General features: G+C 34.9%; 1 protein-coding gene across 38 annotated transcripts in view; it reads left to right on the top strand.

Moving 5' to 3' along the window:
- The window catches only part of sorbs1 (sorbin and SH3 domain containing 1), a 184850-nt gene that overhangs the window by 90896 nt on the left and 74158 nt on the right, over positions 1 to 19796 (top strand). For 10 of the 38 annotated variants that reach the window (XM_088635612.1, XM_088635617.1, XM_088635584.1 and 7 more), the window contains exon 1: positions 13327 to 13502. The exons of 4 other annotated variants lie outside the window; for them this stretch is intronic. In XM_088635612.1, coding sequence (XP_088491738.1) covers positions 13471 to 13502 — 32 coding nt within the window. In that variant the 5' untranslated portion in view covers positions 13327 to 13470. Of the gene's footprint in view, positions 1 to 2432; positions 2521 to 2605; positions 2790 to 7183; positions 7356 to 7398; positions 7455 to 13051; positions 13184 to 13325; positions 13503 to 19796 lie in introns of those variants that run through there. 24 more of the 38 variants (XM_088635613.1, XM_088635583.1, XM_088635618.1 and 21 more) reach the window with 9 other exon arrangements.

The following is a 19796-nucleotide window of genomic DNA, read 5'->3' as shown; positions in this document are numbered from 1 at the left end:
TTTTTAGTCTTATATCGAGTAATCTATAAGGGGACCTGATTCAAGTACTCAGAATCCTGAAAGGCACTAACAGAGTTAATTGACTTTTTTAGAATTAATTATGAAACAGAAAACGGAGGAAACACATGGAAACTATGGGGAAGTCCATTTAAAAATGAGAATTGTACACATCTTTGTTACACAAAGGGTTGTGGACATTTGTAACTAGCTATCCAACCAGCTTTGGAAGACGCTGATATCCTAGCTTCTTTCAAGAAATGGTTGAATTAAATTCTTGGTAAGTCATCTGCCAGGAAGCAAGCTAGATACTGTAGAAGAGTCAAATGGCTTCCTCTGCTTCGTAACCATTTTTATGCTCATATTTTCTTAAAATATCTGTCTGCTACATGAAGATTTGACATCTAAGGTGCATACCAATTTTGAGAACAAAGCTGTGGTTTCCTTCTACAGGTACTGTACCAGTATTGTTCAGGGTACCAAAGGAATATAATGTATTTAAATTGTTTAATAGTGCTTTAATGCTTTCAAGTTACTTTTCTGATGGCATGCAGCTCTCAGCTCCCTTTTCTTTGCTTTTTCTCATAAGAAGGACTACACAGCTGCTCATTTTAGAGAGGTCGCTTGCTGAGCAAGGTGAATCATCTAATTGGCCCTGTGAACACCTTAGTTAATGTAAATTTAAATTTGTAAGAGAAAGGTGTTTATGCGTAGTCACTATTATAGACTGGAATAAATAATGTTGCAGCAGCCTTCAATGTGATTTAAAGTTGAATCCTGAAACATGATTTAATTTGCTGTTGGCAGTGAAGTAAGAGAGACTGCTGAAATACTGAGCTAAATAAAGCGGGTGATTTTTTTTGGTGTCTTGAATGAAGTGTACCTACAAAACTGAAATATACTGTAAATTGGTTTTATATTTGTTATATGATTTTTACTCCTGTAGTTTCCAGTATTTTACTGCCTGAGCAAATCAGTGATGTCTAGGATTTAAGAGCCGCAACTACCAAAGACAGGGGGTTTGGTGCACAGATTGTCTTCTGTAATACCGAGTTTGCATTTGTGTCTTTCCTTTTGTGTTTTGGTTGTTAGGGAAAATATACAATTATCCCTTTTGCTTTATCCTTTCTTTTGTAAGCTTGTAAAGTCCATGTGTTTTAGAGACCTTTTAAAAATGACTCCAAAATCTTTCATCCATTTAAAAACTACTGGGAGTGTTGACAGATAGGTGATGTACTGTTTTAAAGTTCTCTTGCATGATGTGGAAACCTTCTGTAGCCTATATATTATTAAAATCCTCAGTCCACCCTATATGAAAAACTCATTAAACATGTTTCTTTCTATTGTTTAAAGTTGAAAAAATATTATGTTTACTTTCCCTAGTTTTTACTTGGGCACATTTTTTGGTTACTCCTACTGTAAGTCATTATAATGTATGTCCCTAAATCCTTTTTGGCACGTCTGATTTTGACTTGGACTACTATACTACTATTACATGCATGTCTTTCTCTTGTTTTTGATCTAAAAAATGTATATTCTCCTTTTCCAAACAATTTTCTTAAGTGGGTTGTTAGACCACAGTGGCTGTTGAGTTTGTGACTGAAACTTGCTTACAGTACTTTGGGATTCATTTGTCCTGCACAGCTAGGACTTAACCGTATTATCAAATAGATTAAACAGACCTGCAGGTACCTTAACCCCATCTCCCATTCCTATTTACTAACATAGATATTTGATGTTGATATAAAGTTCTTTTTAGTATCTGTTGCATTTTTCTTGGTTATCATAAAGGGAAATACATAGAGACAACAATATTATAATTTATATACAGTATTATACTTTTTGAAGTCAATTAAGAATGTTTCTGAATTGATACACTGGGTAAATCTGTTAATTTTATAACAGGGATTTCTAACATTTCCTGTTTAGGTACAGTACAATTAGCCAACATCTGACCAAAAAATCTATTTTCTTTATTATTTAACTGGTTTAGAAGCTCAGCAGTGTCACAGTACTGACAGGCTATACTTTTTCATGATCATTACTGTACATCTTTTTATTTCAACAATACTGCTGCTCTAACACTAATTTTTGTAAAATGCAAAACTATTCTAGTTTATAAAATGTGAAATAGTTACTTAGTTGAATAATATTATTAATTTATGAAAAAAGTAGCAGCAATGGTGCTACAGCAAAATAACATATATATGAGCTATAAGGGTAATTTATATCAAAACAGTGTCCACTCCACCATAGATGTGGCAATATTTACCAATGCACTGTGTACAACATGTATACAAATCAAATGTTTATATTGGTGTCTAATTCTTATAGTTTTTGGGGTATATAACGCCAATTTTTTGCTATGAAACTTTTTTGTAGTGGTTTGATGTTTTTGCATGGACACTCACAGAATTCCCTGTTTTTCATTTCAGCTTTTTCGAAGAAGGTGTCTCAGTGAGTCAATACTGCTAGAGCCAATTGCCCTTAGCTGCCTCAATCCTGGCATAGGTTCAACAAAAGGTAAACCACAGAGCCAAACCTTATGTATATTTATATCTGTGACACATTTTCTTCAGTTACTCAGAGTTACTGTATGTTATAGTTTTCACATAGCTGTCCATATTAGGTATACCATGTACTTCTTAATTTACTTTTAAAGACACGTTTGTTATTGTAAACGGACTGGATGATGGATTGTAGTGCATTTGGAAGACCTCATATTGGATTAAAGTTGTGATAAATTGAAACTGCAGTGTGCTTGACACTTCTGAAAAACTGCTTTACAAATGGTAAGGACAATACTGTAACCTGCTTACTGAGACTTGTGAATTTTAAGTAATTTTAAGCAAAAATGAAAGACAGTCTGTGTTGTGAAAAGCAGACTTCCAGAGTCAAAATTTCTTTAGAACTGTTAGCTGCAGAGGTATGCTTATAGTAAACAATTAAATGTACAATTAAATGAGCCTAAGAAAAGTTCTTACAAACAAGCCCATTTTGCTCATTTGGTTTCTAATAGCTGCATTGTCTGAGGATCTTTTATTATTTTCTGTTCATTATTTTCAATTGCATCCTTAACAGGTTAACAGTTTGCTCCAGTGGACATAGGCCCAGACTTTCAATTTGTTAACTTCATGATTGTAATGGATGCCTCTTTTCTGAGATGGTAAATCAGTTCAGTTTCCTGGAGATATTTTCTCACTGAATACTAAATAAAAGTGTGATCTGGGCTCTTTGGGTGGTAACAGAAGCTTGTCAGTGCTTTTGTTAGGATTTACAACTTACAAAGCATTAGCTTAAACTTTTGTTTTGTGCACATTAATAAATATGTCTTTGAAACCTGAAGAATGAAAGCAATGTCATTGTCTGCGTCACCTAATCCAGGCTGGAGTGGTAAACAGTTGCAGCTGTTCACAGAGTTTCTTTAATACACCCCATCAGAATAACAGCAGCCCCATGACTGCGTAGGCCAGGGTAAACACATTAACTCACTTATGAAATATTTGTTAAATGGGAGCTACTAATGAATCAGTAGTCCATATACTGTTCTCAGGTCTTAATCAGATGTCCCAAAATTTGCAAAGGCTGTAATAAGTAATGTTAGTGTTTTCTGTATGTAACTCAAGTAAACTTTAACAATAAGGCAAAGTTAATGGAATGACCACTTATTTTCGTAATTTTAACAAGGGATACTCCCTTCAGCATTATGAGAGCAATGATATAAAAAGGACAGAAATGTCTTAGTGAAGGGCAAAATCAGTTATAACAGGGCATTTTGGTTGTTGAGTCTTGAGTAAAGTCTCTGAAATTGTTGTGTAGTTAAACCAAGGGAAGGTGGAGTTGGGAATGTAAACATGGAAAAAATAGATTCAGAAATTATATAGGCAAGAAATGTATACAGCAGTTAATTAGTACTTGAAATTGTTTAATAGGCCATTATCTTGAATATAATGCACTTAGGTACTTCAAGAACAACTGTATATGGGTGCTGTACTTATATTATTCAGTTTCCAGACTAAGGATGCAGCTAAGATGTAATGAGCCAAGGGCTCTCGTGCTTTAACTCAAGGTTCTAAATATTTTCTTTAGGCAAATATGTATGACCACATGGTTTGCAGAATGAAAGGTCTTACTTTCAAATGAATATTGATTGTGAAAATACAATATATTTACAGTATTTCTAAAATGATACTGTTACAAATGTGTAGATTTATTAATTATGCTGTATTCAAATGTATATGAAAATTGAGATGGTCCTATAGATCTTGGTCTTATCTTAAGGCAACAGTCATGTAGTGTTTCCTCTGTTGCTACTCTTGGTACTTTAATTTTTCCGCCTGGAAAAGAAGATAAACCTGCCCTTTTATACAGTCTAAACAATTAAATATATACTGTAGGATTTAGTATGCAAATATTTTTAACTTTTGTTTCCAAAGCTAGTTACATTTCAGACTTAAAATGTGTGTGCTGTGCTCTCAATGTGCTAACTTTTCTAAGAAAGCAACTGAATTTCGTTGAAACTTAATCAATGTTTTTCCAATTCTTTGTTTTCAGAGAATTAGGAAATATTGCCTTGAAAGGGAACTTCATGTATGGTTGTTGAATAATATAATCAGAACCTTTCTTTCTCTAGGGAAGTATCTTATTCCTGGTCTTCAGTAACATTTGAACTTTAATGCAAATACACTACTTCTCTTTCATTCTCTTTCTCTTTCAAATCCCAGAATACATAACAAAATAGCCAGATATAGCTCTCATTTCTCTGTTCTAATATCTCATCTAGAGTAATTGAGAAAGAGTACATACTTTATGACATAAGAAGATCAATAAATTAAACTTATTTCTGACTCATTCTGGACTATGGGATCTTTGGTATATTAGCTCTCATATTGATCACTATCAGTGGTTGCAAATGATTTCAGATTAATCTTTCCACTTTAACTCATTAGTACTTGAATGAAGACCCTGAAATAAATTTTTTGTAGTGAATGCTATATACTGTATTCAGTACTAACTTAAAGAGGAAGAAAGGTAGAATAGTTTTCCTAAACTATTGTTCTCCAGTGGAGTTAGTTTTAACAAACACACCCACTAGAAAAATAGTCCTTTGAGACTTGATTACTTTGTAAGTGAATAGTATAATACAGTCCATAATGACACTTAACCCTAACATATTATGAGAGAAGATATGTTTATTTTTTAATGAATTTTCTAAATATGTACATATTTTGTATTAATTTATATAAATGTTTACACTTTGTAAACTATGTACACTTTGTACACTATGTACTGTCCATAGTGACAGATACAGCGCAGAATTTAACTTGTGCTGAATCATAGAGGTTGGGTTAAAAATTATTCAGTTTAATTACATGCTATATATTGATATAATTTAATGATTTTTTCACAGATAACATATATGGTCTTAAAATATATAATAAAACATATCATTTTGTTACTGTAAAAAATGATAAAGCGATGCAGTGTATTACCTAGTCAACTGAACTGTGAATGGAAGATTCTTGATATTATATAACAAGGGATGCCAGTGGTAGAGGTGAGAACCAGACAAGAAGGATTCATCTTTTACAGGTTGGTTTAGTGATGATGTACTTTTTGGGACCTTTAAAGATTAACATGGGAAACATGGGTGGATGCTGGACATTGGTGGTGGTGGAGGGGAGTCCCCATTACCTGTAAAGCGCTTTGAGTGGAGTGTCCAGAAAAGCACTATATAAGTGTAAGCAATTATTATTATTATTATTATTATTATTATTATTATTATTATTATTATTATTATTATTATTATTATTATTATTATTAAAAGTCTTTAAGTAGACAGACTGCTTTGGAGCTGACAAATAACTGAACCCCATTAAAAGCTGTTGCAACAACAATAAAAAAGTCATGCAATTGTACTTTGTAGAGGACCCTTTTCTTATTCTATTTCACTTTTTTTCTTGTCAAAGCATCTTATGCTTTGTTAAAATTAGGGATATGTATTAAGGCATTTTTATTTGTAAGTTTCAAGACTACGGGTATATGCCTATGCCCAATTACTTCATGATCTGTCTGTAAAAGTTTACATAAGGTCTGGCCTTTTATTGTAAGCTCCCGTGATACAGTTAGTCTGTTAAAGTTGCTTCGCTCTGTCCAATGGAAACAAATTGACATTGAGTCGTTTGTGATGGATAGATATAAAAGGAGTGTTTAGAGATTTTCAGAATTTAACAGCTTCCAGATGTGGTGCTTCCTGTCTAGCAGGCCTTGCATAGATCTGATGAATGTGTCCCACCACGGGAATCCGGTGCAGGACTGGTATCTCTAGTCTCAAAGATTCCTTTGTTACAGTGAAACTGCGCCAGATGTGTGGAAGATAAATCAAGGTTTACAAAAGTAATGACTCACAGCCAAGGCAAACAGCATTAGATAACAACTGATAATGAAAGCTGCAATAACCAACCTCAGATTCCCAGCACCATACCAACTCTTTTGTACAGAACTAATACAAAACATATCTTCTACTTCAACATTTCTGACTGGTCACAGTTTGTGCAGAAGTTTTGGAATATAAAAAATAATCCCTCTTATTTCTTTATTAATCATGCACAGCTTTTTCAATTGTAGTTTAGAGGGAAGATTTTAGTGAAAATGCCTTGGTTTGTTTTTTAGCATGTCCATCTTTTTTATTGGATTCTAAGAAATGCCTTATACTGTACCATAAATCTTTTAATTACTTCAGTTTTACTATTTGTATATTTATTACCAAAATGATTTTTTTCTTCTAACCACAGCATACACATGGATTACAAGGGCTTTTTACTTTTTAGCAAATGCATTGATAAACCCAGAGCTAAATACAGAAGCCTTACTATATCAGTCAACCACATTTTGTTTGTAACAGATAATGTTAAATAGCTGCTATATTATACCAGAAATTCTCAAAACTACAAACTTGTGTATTGCAGCTAGGGAACTAGTTATCAAATAACTTAATTAGAAATGCAAACAAGTGGGACATTTTAGTTTTTTTTTTTCTTATTGTGAGTTACTGTGATCTTAGGCATAGTGCCTTTTCCTTTACTTTGCTTTCAGCAGCAGAGCTATTGTTAGGAAATCCTGTCATTGAAGGAGCAATAAACAAACAGAGGGAAGTGAACTCTTTTGTTTGCTTCAAGACAGTGTGGTGTGAGGAGCTTAGGTCTGGGTAAAAGGGATGCTAAACAATGCTGAAAAGCTTGGATGAGGCTAAGTGGTTTTGGAGAAGGGTTGGAAGATTTGAACCGGAGAGCAAAGACTTCAGAGATGACTTCAGACTGATTTGTTCACATGACTGTCAGGATTTTGACCGTTTGAAGGTTAGATACAATTTGTAACACAATCCTTACTGAACCCTTGTCTCACAAGCTTCATATACAGTACATAGAAAACAAGTTCTGAGCTGTCTTTGAGGAGAGGTAAGAGACATCTTCCAGAATATTTCGTAAGGTAAAGGGGTAACAGTCATACGGTGGCTCACTATAAGTTTCATGTGTTTTCTGAAATATTGAAATATTTTTGTTTTATTAGCTTAGAAGTTCTTGTGCATCATTTTTCTTTGTCTTGTGAACTTTGTTACAATCCACATTACTTACTCTTTTCATTGTGGTTTGAAGTCTTTTTAAAAAAATATTGTATTTATCAGTTGATAAATATTAAATGCAAAGAATTAAATTGACTAACTTCCACCACTCCGTAGCAAGTAGAATATACTGTATACTTTCATTTTTACTGTACTTCTTTACATAACTATACAGTATGTAGTGTCATTTGCATATATTTCAAGTCATTCAGCGTGAGGAAAATGCATAACAGTATTACTTGTATGTTTATAGTACAACATATAGTAGTTGCATTTTGGAAAATCTTTTTTTTTACTTGAAAAATCTTTTAAGACCTAATATTCAACTGTGGTTAAAAGTAAAAAAATCATTCTGGAATAAAAAGTCATAACAATGAATGGCTAAACCTACTCTTTTGTGAATTATTTGTTATTCTTCATTTATAAATCATCCATGGATGTTTAGAATGCAGTATCAGGCCTGTGGTCTAGACATGCTGGTTTCAGATGGGGCTATCTTTAGACTTCTCCTCAGTAGTGGACTGTGCATGTCCAAGATATCCTACATTTGTTGAGAAGCTGTGACTGCTCAGGTACATTTGAGTTTATAATGTTACTAATGAAAGCTATCTCAGTGCTTCAGCTGATGTTAACTTTACATTTGCTAGTAGAGGGTTTTAGTAGTGAGCTGAAATTGGGTAGTAGTTATCTAAGAAGCATTAAAAATGACAAAACTGTAAAAATAGATTTTTTTAACATTATGAGTAGTTTCCCATTTGTTGTGCATTTGTAATGTGAGTGGCTGGTCATTGAATTCCAACTGTCTCAGACACACCTAAAGAAGCAAATCGCCTAAAATAATATCAAGCTAGCTACATTAAAAGAATTGTAACACTCCTTAAAACATCTGCAAAAGACTAAGTAGATGGACTTTTTTCATACTTTTTTTGCACATCAGGGATAATCGGATGTTTGTTTTTCCATTTTAATTTTAAGGTTCTGGAGAAGATTACACTTCCCAGAAGCTTTAAACAGAACCGCTCCACAGTAGTTAGTGACCTTTCCTCATGTGCTGATGTCACCACTGTGAGAGTGCCCTCCTCTGTGAGGGGCTCTATATTTACTTTTTACGCACTACTGTATATTAACAGGATTGGGTGTCGTGTGGTTCAAATGACTGAGGCAAAGTCTGCCGCCAGGAGACACATTTTAGGCTGCTCAGCTGCTGGCTCTTCCTGTGATTAGTGCCCAAGGAACGCTCTTCATTACAAGAAGAAGTCATAGTTGAAAGTCAGGGAGCTTTGTGCCCTGTTGGCATTAAGCTACCACTGTGTGCATCACTGGTTAGGGTTACACGGTGGATGTCCAGATAACTTTATAAGATTCTTCTTTCAGGGGCTGTTTTAGTCAGGACACATTACATACATCAATGAGCCTCAGTTTCTAGTGGAAGAAAAAAAAAACATTTTAAAATATTGCCAATATGGCAGCTTAGTTGGAAAGAATACTAAAGGACTGAATGATACAAGAACTTTCCTATGAGTCACTTACTTCAGCAATATTATGTACACTCGTAAAGGCAATATAAAGAAAGGGACAATCTAGTTGTCCACTGTGGCAGTCTGCAGACAGCTAGAGAGTTTCTGTTTCACATTACTTTTCCATTCAACACCTGTTATCAGCACTATAAAATGTTACCCATATTAATTCTACATTAAAAGCAGAAGTGCACTGCATTATCAGTTTCAGTTTTTAACTTAAGTACAATTTTTAAATTGCACAAAGATTTAATTACTGTAAAACTACACAAAACTGCAACTTGGTAGATCTGTTTAACTTTTCTGTACTAGAAAAGCTTTAATTTACATTATAATGTGTGGCCACAGTCTGGAATTTTGTTTAATTTGCCTTTCATTTCTCATCCTGCAGTGGTACAGTTTACAGAGGTGCAGTAAAATGTGCTGTATTTACTGTATTACCCTTTAGCAGTGAATCTCTGTGGATCATGTCCAGAACAATGCTAATTGGAATGGGCATTTTGATAGATCCTTCTCTGTGCTTTCAGCCCTGAGAAGTCATTAAACAAGCCATCTAATTTTATTGTTGTAGTCGTCAGGCTGGCAGGGAGCTAATGCACAACTGGGACAAGACAGGACAGAAATGTCACAGCAGTGAGGAGGTTATCATCACCCTCTCACATGACATTCCAGTATTTATGTCAAGATGATACACATCTCCATAGAAGAGAAGACTAGTTTGGCCATTGGCTTGGTACTTTCCCCTTGCTGACACTGGCGAATGATCTCAGTAATTTCTATGTAGAGAAAGCAATGATCCAAGTACAAAAACACTTATTATTCCAGACCAAAGCAGTCTGTTCTGATTTTCTTTTAACTATGTTTAAAAATGACATGAAAGTTTCTACATCATCATGAAATATGCTTATATTATGTCCTTAAATCAATTAACTGCTCTTAATTAAATTTTAAATTTACTGTCAGGAGTCATTTCCCCTGCATGCTGTTTAGTTTATCCTACAAATATGTGTTAATGTAACAATATTGACACTAGAAGAACAAGAATGCAAAGGCCTGAGTGGTTCACTCTCTGGGAATATGGGAAAGTTCTTAGGATTGTATGTCACACCCACCCTACAGCTGAGTCACTGTACAGTAAGTTGCACGTTGCAAGCCAAAATAATTATACATACTGTACCCGAATGAAAAAAACAGGTGGCCAGAAATATATCATGCTAAGAACTGAATTACTGGTGTATGTGCGACAAAATAGTTACTGACATATACAGTACTATACCACAAAAAAGAATTACTGCCATATGCCTTAATTAAAATCAACTGGCATAAATCTGTATATTTCAGATATTCTGTGACTGTACTGCATGTTAATGTGAGACTAAATAAATCACTTCTACCTGACAGAATATAAAATATATGCACTAACAATTCTTTAAATGCTGCCAACGAGTCCTCATTCAGCAAGAGTACCAAGTGTGAACAGGGAATTTAGACAATGGGCAAATAAGAGGAAAAAGAATCCTATGTCACGGTAGGCGGGTCAGACTCCTGTGAAATGCGTTGTTACAGACCCTATGCATGACGGCATAATCTGGAATTGTTTGGAGAAGGACATCAGGGAAGACACAGCAGGACCAGGTCGGGTAGACAGACAGGGGATGGTGAATGCAGTGATCTGGTGCCCGGGGGGCATGGGGTAGGCAAATGAGTCCAAGGAAGTCCAGTGGGGGTAATCAGGGAGCAGTTCAAAATCCAAAAAAGCCGGGAGGTCCATCCTTGATGGAGATGGTTAAAAGCAGGGAACGGGGAAGATTAAAAGCATAATGGGACTAGACGCTCCGAGCCCCAGACTCAAAGGTCATGATGTTTGGGGAAAAGACCTATGCTTGCGGGACCACTCCTGAGCCCGGTGGTAGGTGGGCGTTCAGACGTCCGTCTTCCAAACCTGAGAATTGGAACTATGGAGACGCTGGGCTTAAATAACAAAAAGGAGGAGAAGACACAGGTGAAGGTACTTAAATTAAACATAATACAAAAAGGTAGAAGCGCCATCTAGAGGAGGGATGACGACCGTGACACCCTATTTTGATAATTAAGCCACTTCTGCTCATTATGGTATGTTATTAAATATAGAATATAGTAATATATCTGATGCATTTGATATGATACAGTCAGAGGTAGGCCAGCATCTACTGTATTATAGGCTGCTATTCATAACTAGATGTTTGGAAGACAAACTCCAGTCCGTATCTACTGTATCTTGATTCTTCAGTCTAATTTCATTGCTCACTGAAAATCGAGTTCAGATTCCTCTCATAAACCCACAATCTGAATGTGATTTTACTTTTAACTGTCTTCTAGCCTGATTGCTTGGCATTCCACCCTTTCCACTTTGTTGTATGTGTATTTAGTATTTTCCTTTGTACTGATTGTTCACCTAGGACATACTGTAGTAAAATTTAGAGACCTGTTGCTGAATAGTTTTCAGCTGAGTATTTAAGTTCTCTGCTATCCTTGCAATCTGAGAAGTTAGCGCTGCCATCTCATTTTTCACAAGCTGTAGTTGTTATCCATAGATGTCTGTAGCAGAGTGGACATTTTAGTGAATTAGAGAGTGTTAAACTCTTTCAGTATCTTCTCACTTGGGTGGGGGGGGGAGGGATGGAATTCATAAGGGTCCCTGTCATCTCAGAGTCTCCAAAAATGAAACCAAACCAAAAATAACCATGCAGAGCAATGAAGTGAAAGACAGAAGGTGGAAGATTAACACATGTCAATATAAACACCTAAAACTTCAAAAGTAGCTTTTTCCAAACTTGGTGTTTCCCTTCTTATACGGTATTTATAATCTGAAATTTCTGCTACTTTCATATAACACTCTTCACTTGCCTATATTTAATGGCATCTGCCAGGTGTTTCCCTGGCATGGACAATAAAAAGCAGCAGGTTTAATATAAGATCCACAGGGAATATATAGCATGCATATTTTCTTTCCAAAGTAAGGTGATACTGCAGTTTTAAAGAATGTAACATTTGAGCACAAATAAAAGCACATTTCTTCGGGGACAATTGCTTCAGTCAGAGAAGTACAAAAGAAAACTTGTACAAAAGTACAAATAATTTCCTTGTCTGTCTGGAGACAACTGAGTGGCAGGTTAATGGCAGCAACGGTCCTGCTATCAGTTCTTTATCTCAAGTACATGAGAAGGATGATTCTGTTCACATTAAAACAACATAAAGATTTGTTACATGTAAGACCAATGTGAAAAAGATATCTTTAAATACTCCGCAATGCAGGAATAGAATAAACATGAAAATGTTGTGATGGAGTGGTGTCCTATCCAGGGTGTATCCCACCTTGAGTCCATTGCTTGTCCGTATAGACCCCCACGACCCTGAATTACTTGAAGAGGTAAGAAAATGAATGGAAGAAAAATGTTACCTGTTAGCTGTCCTTAAGCATTTTTTGTGTGTTACAGCATGCCTTGTAGTGTCGAAAGAAAAAGCAAATAGGTAAAGTGTATGTATTGCACATTCTAGTTAGACATTTGAGGCTTTGGCAATTTGAATGTTTATTCTATTATTCTATTAAATATTAATATTATTCAAAGGGCCAGCCCTCTTAATTATAGCTTTCAGTTCTGATGTCTATGATGCTCAAGCCTGGTAGAATTTCTAGCTGCCTAGAGCCCTGAGAGTCCTGAGTTGAGTTGATCTCCCCTGCTTACTGTGGAGTTTGACAATTCTTTGTTTCAGTTTTGAATCTGCTGTTATGCGGTGTGTTTCCACGGGGATCTCTCTTTTGAAAAAGACCCGCAGTTAGAATCGGCTGACAAGTTCTGGTACCATCCACTGAAACTAGACCTGCCCCTATTGGGGGCAGCTTGTCGGTTACAGTGTTGGAAATAAATGTAGCAGAATGAACAGCTAAAGCTCTCGGTCTCTTCTAAGAATCTTTTCTCGTCGGCTAAGAGAAGGCATTTTTTGTTTAGTCCACGGAACCCCTTCATCACATTGGCAGGAGGCTTTGCACTGGAGTTTACCCCTTTAGGTAATAAACTGAGTGGGGTGACCCCTCCCAACATTGTGTCTGTGTTTTGTCAGATTGAGTGGAATGCAAGGCAGTGGAAAGAGGGGGGGCCGGGCCTTAATGATCCTGTGACAGAATGACTTGCATGAATAACAAAACAAATTTAGGCACCTCGAGAAGGAGGAGCCCAGTATATAAAGCTGCAGGAGGCTGCAGGGTTCTTCCAGAGGCTGTTTGATTTTTTTTCTAAAGGGATTGTGAGGCTAGGGAAAACTGAGGAAGCAGAAATAGAGAGAAGCAGCCAAGAAATGGCTCCATTAACTGACAAAGTAGATAAAAGGTAAGACTGGATGCATTTGTTCTTCCTTGTTGGGGCTTTTACGGCAGTGACTGATTGTATGACTTTCTAACCTTGTTTTAAAGTTCTCTGGGGGGGGGGGGGGAGGGCGTGAGAAAGTTTTCTTTGTGCACAACACAGAATTGGCTTAAAAGCCGTGTAGACCTTTTTAAAATTCTAGTGGCATCCCCGCTTTGTTTTGTTTTATTACCAGAAAGACATTCATTTCAATTTTTTGTTGCCTTCTACACTGTTGTAAGCAGCTGACTTAAATTTAGGGAGGTTTTATGGTAGTAGCAAGAGCATCTTAAGAACTGGCATTCTGGAGTTGCCCGCAAATTACTCCTCTGGGTTTGTGTGGAGAAGCTCAGATTCCAGTTCAGAGTTTGTGCCAAGGTGAGACATTCCCTCCTCTTTTCTTGGGTATAGTACTTGCATTTATGTGCTTTTTGATCATTGTAATTGTCACATTCTCCAATGTTATGGAGAAACAATCTGTTTCAGTTCATAATGAGTTTTATTATTTCTTAATTTATGAGATGACAAGGATAGAAAGGAAAGCAGAGAGTACATGAGGATATTTAAATGTTCTTCTTTAGTTTTACTTGGTTTATTTTTTTCTTACTTTCAGTTGACATTCAGAACATAGATCAAAGAATGTCCTCCTTTTGTGTAATTTCAAGATAAGTACACTGTACCTTTCATGCATCTGAGGAACTGTTTACATTGAGATGGACTTTCATTGTTTTACACATCTGTGTGGAGGGATAGACTGTTTCTGTTCAAGGGAACATGTAGTTTTTAGTTCAAAGCAAGGTGTACTGTTTGGTATAGAAGAGATTGGGGGACGAAATTGTGTTTGAAGTATATATTTCTTTATATTACATAGACTGATCAAGAGGTATTTACAATAGCTGTAATATAAATAATCAGTCTTGGTCTGTTGCCTTCTTAAATTACAACAGCATTATATATTTATTGAATACTATATACTGTAGCACAACATACTTTCATTGAATTTATAAATGTGTATGTGCATGTGTTTTTATATCATTCCCTCTGGTAGTACTTGTTGTTTACCAACTTTAGTAATCTATATCAATTTTAATTATCTGGTCATTTACAGGTGTTTGAATCTCAGTTTGGCTGCTATGGTTTCTCAGATGAGTTTGCTACAAATACAGTCAATTCTTTGTTTTCAGACCTGTTTACTGTTAAATGTGGTTTGCTAACCATTATGCTAGTCTGTACAGTATGTACTGTATAACACAGGGTACCTGTTTTAGCTGGTCTCATACTTATTGAGAATAAGATATTGTACAGTATATGAGAATGAAAGAGGAAATTGTTGTATTTCAGAATACACAGATAGTGATTAAGTTATGAAAGGGAATAAGATGGGTATTAAAGACCTGAACTCAACAGATATTTTGTCCATTGTGACAAGTAGAGAATGTGTAAAGTTGTTCTGGGAAATAAAGTTAAGTGTGGCCATTTCTCAATGAGTGAACTCGGGGGTCTGATGTGTTATAATATGACATTGTGGTTTGGAATAAAGCAGTAGCTGGCTTAGCTACTCTGTAAATCATTCACATTAGCATATTTCTTTGTGGATGGTTACTGCTGCTATCCCCTTGCTACTCTATATAAAAGTTGTGCACATTCAGTACCAAAGGAGGCTGTCACATGGTCATCTTGTTTACACTGGAGCTCCATTCATTTACTCTAGGTGGTTACATAATTGCAGCACAGACAGCCACACATGTATCTGTAGAATTCATTTGTTTTGTCTATACCTATGAAGCACTGTGAGAAATGTATTAGATTTTAGTGATAGCCCTACATTATATTCTGTAATGCTGAAGAAGTTATATAGCATTTCTATATTTTGTGTACTGTATGTTGTGATTCTGTTTGCTTTAGAGCCCATGTTAATGAAATATTTTGTTCAGAGACCATTAGAATACATTGGAGGACTGGGTTGGTGGTGGTGTATGAGGGAGGTGGACAAAATTATTTCTAGAATAATGTTTACAACCTATGATAATATTTAAAAAAAACTCTTAGATAAAATACTTTTCCCAGATGGTGATCATGCTTTGTAAAATGAGAAGAAAAAACATTGGTTTCATTCTTAGTTAACCCAGTGTTTTGAAAATGCCTAGCAAAATATCCAGGTTTTCATTTCACAAACTTCTAAAATTAGTTTGGATTTGTGCCTGTTTTAAGCAATGGAAGGAACTCCAGTTAATTCCTGTGAAAAGCCTACTGTGGCAAGTCAATCCTCAGAGTCACGTTTAAAAATAGCCCAGCTACTGATCTTATGTTACCTCATCGCAAGACAATTGTTCATCTTATTTTGTAAAAGGACAACTGTCAAGGCTAACACAAAAACATGTATATGATTATGCAGTTCATATTCCCATCATTGTACTTCAAACACTTGAATATTTTCAGTATTGTTTTCTTTATGGAATACATTTTAGGCTTTACATTGTATTTTGTAATCATTAGAAAGAAATATACAGTAACTTTTGAAACAATTGAATGTTTCTTCATTCATGACTTATCTCAAGTAGTAGATATTTTACTTTTTCTTCACACAGTAGATGCCAACCTCACTGCAGCAAACAGATGTCCTTGCTACCAGTGTGCTCAGCACAATTAAAAAGTAAAAAAATAATTGAAGTACTTGTAACAGTGTGACTTTAGGAATGGGTATGAGAATGAGACATAATTTAAGCATATGAAACTTTAGAAGTGATTTCCTCCTCATTCTTAATCAAACAAGCTTACACTTACCTCCTGTAGGTAAAAGGAGAAAATATTTGCTTCATTATCTGGGGCAAAGCACTTTTTAAACTTTTGATCAAATTTCTGTGACTGTATTTTCTCTGTATTCTTTTACACTAAGAAGTGAAAACGTTGTCTGAAATCCAAACAAGACTTGAAGCACCATTTAACTTGGACCATTGTTAACAAATGTTACTGTGTGAGTTTTAGTACTCAGCTAGCTCATTAAGTCTTGTTTTCATTCTGTTACATTGTTATGCCAGCTATCTGGAACAAGACATACTGTACGCTGTGGATTTCATACAACCATCAAGGGGCAGTTATTTCTGGCACTTCAGATTGGAGACTTTGACTTTCCAATGTGATGACAACAGAGCTTTCAATTTGTCTCTTTCATGAGGTGTCAGAAAGAATAGAAATGTTTTTAAAAATAATGATAATGATAGTCTATTGGAGTCCATGCTGAACTCTGAGTCCTACGTTTTAGATTTATACAATGTAATCAATTATTTTAAGATTTTAAAACTTCCACAAATAATATTAATTAAACTCCCTAAGTTTATATCCCTCATTTTATAATAAGGTTACATCACATTCAGGGTGTCAGTGCACTCAAATCACTGCAGTCTGTATTGAGCTGAAGGGGTTTAAGTCAGACATGCATTTTTGGATGCAAGAAAAAGACGTTACACACTCGTGAGATCATTTTTTCCCACGGCGTAAGTTTAGAAAAAGAAACAAAATATGGGTTGGAGTTAAAGGCCACAGTTCTTGGAGAGTTCACAGATGTAGGAGATTAAAACCAAAGCTTTAAAATACAGCAAATATAACATTTCTGCTGCCTTCCTGAGTTACCAAGAGGTGCTTATCAGACTTCCCAAAGTGCAAAAGTCTTTGATAAAACATAAAGTCCACTTTGTGAAATATTGGAGTTTATTACAGTAAATGCTGTTAAAAAGGATTATTATTACATTTTATTACATGTGTATTATGTAACATTTAGTCCAGTTCCTGTGTGGAAGTCTGTAAATTTTGATTATAATCAAAACATTGCTTTTTGCTTGCTTTTGTTTCACTTAAATTCTTTTTTTTAATATAGGATTGAAATTGTAATTTTAATTATTAATGATCTGATAATGTCTTGTGGTCGGTATTTTTCTGAAAGTAAAATATATACTATACTTGTAAATAAGGAGTCAAAACTTTTAAAGGTCTAGCTAAAACTGTTAGAAATTAAAGTGGGGGAAAAAAGATGTATCACTATTTAGGACTGCATAGGTAATAAGGTGCTTAGTCATAAGATCAAATTCTGTTGTGTGGTTTCTCTTTGACTACTTCTAGTAAAAGTGTCCTAGTAAAATCAATTCCTAAGATTTCATTATACTCTGTCTGTAATGTAGCTGTGATTCTGCAACGCAGGACTACTATTCTTTCACATAATCCAGAGTGTTTACACTGCAAAATGAGTTATGTAAGAGTAGAGTTTTATTACCAATTGTTCATCCCACTCATTTTACAAAAAGTAAACAGGTTTCACTTTACATGCTTTGAAATACTGTATACTGTATATTGAGCATCAAAAGAGACTCAGAAAGTTATTTCTTTTTCATTCTTGCTATCAGTTTTGTAGTGTCTAGAAAAGCGCTATATAAGTGTAAGCAATTATTATTATTATTATTAGTAGTAGTAGTAGTATTATTAGTATTATTATTAGTAGTATTATTATTATTACTACAAGGATACAGATTGTTTAGGATAGGTCACTGAACAAGAGGAGGTGGTTTTCAAACCAGGGACTCTTGTTCTAACATTAGCATACTACACTAGTAGTACTAGTGAAACTGCTTTGTTAACCTTTATATCATATGTATCTGTTATTAATGTTAACAGCACATTTTAAAATACAGTATTAATAGAGCTGCGCTACATTAGTATTGACAGTGGCAGCCACCAATCTCAAATTAGTTTGATCACCTGCACAGAAACATAGAAAAATAATATGTACATTTAAATATTTCATTAAAATAAAATAGTCATTCTTACCAATTAAAAGTGTCAATACATTATGTTTATTACAGCATCAGGCTTGTTTTGAGTCACCTCACTCATAAACTATGTCTGATCAACTCTTTAATGGATGATTTAGTGATTATGCAACAGTAAAAGTCAAAGTATATCATGATCAGTTATGAATGAACAGTTGATCAAATTAAACCAGAAACATCTAATCAGTATCTAATCTCCTATGCTTTTTTTCTAAACACACATACATAGATAAACAGTGTGATAAGTATCTTTTGATGTTAAGTATTTTGTTGTTTGTGTATGTATCTTGAAATTATCAGAGATGATATAAGAGAAACATACGACATGCTTATGTGAACCCTAAAGTTTATTTGGAAATGTAGACTTTATGCCTCTTACAATCAGTGAACTGCGTGCTGATATTGAATTCAAGTCACAAATACAATGGCAATAAAATTGCTAATGTCTTTTTTTTTGTTTTAAAGTGTTACTGAAATGCATGTCACAACAAGCATGAGAGTACCTGAACATAAATTGAATGTCATAAGCTTAATATTATTTTTCCTATGTATCTGTCTGTTACGATATTGAAAAGCCAATGACATTTTCAATAGAAAAAAAGTATTAAAATTTGAGAACAATTGAATATTATTGCTAGCAAAAATGTGTAGAATGCAGAATTGTGAGACAGTGTTTTTAAATAAAACAGAATGTCATCTTTATTTATGCAAACACAGCTTTATTAGCTGCCTGACATATTATTGTGGTATTGGTACCACAACTTATTGTAGATCCATTGTCTAGAGAATGGTATGTACAGCATTTTTTCATAAAGTAAATACGGAGTGCAGATTAATACATTAAATATTGTTGTATCCTGAACCTTCTGGATCGAAGAATCTTAATCTAGGCTCAGAGCAAGTATCTTTACTGATTGAGCCACTTAAGAACCTTTGTAATATCTGCAGATCCAAAACAGTATACAATATGGTGGCTGATGCCTAAACCTTTTGTTAGTTTATGCCACATGCTTTTTACTGAAAAAAGTTAATTGTCTCTTTGCCTTTTCACTATATTCCTGCATTATTAAAATAATAATAATAAGAAGAAGTGATGACTTCTGGGTTTTAAAGCATTACTTGAAAACTCTGGATTTTTCCTTTGTATCGAGGAAGAAAACTAAGAGAAAAATGAGTCTATAATAAACGTTTGACCTTGCATTTCTGAGTACCGTATGTCATGGTACTGTTCTTAAGTACCAGGCACTTTTTTTTCCCCAGAGGTATAAGTGTGGTTCCCTGGAATGCAGTTACAAAACTCAGTTCATCAGCATTCTGCTCTCTGCTGTGTTTCTTCTCCATGTTCATTCCAGCGTTCCTTTGAAAATTTGAAGCATGTGAGGCAGGAGTTGGATACTGCAGGCCAAAGAGCCCACTTATCTGAATTCCTTTTGGAAGGAAAAAAAACAGCTCGAGCCAG

Source organism: Lepisosteus platostomus, chromosome 6, assembly GCF_059453375.1.
Source record: "Lepisosteus platostomus isolate fLepPlt1 chromosome 6, fLepPlt1.hap1, whole genome shotgun sequence".
Taxonomy (NCBI): domain Eukaryota; kingdom Metazoa; phylum Chordata; class Actinopteri; order Semionotiformes; family Lepisosteidae; genus Lepisosteus; species Lepisosteus platostomus.
This window is presented reverse-complemented; position numbering and strand designations above follow the sequence as displayed.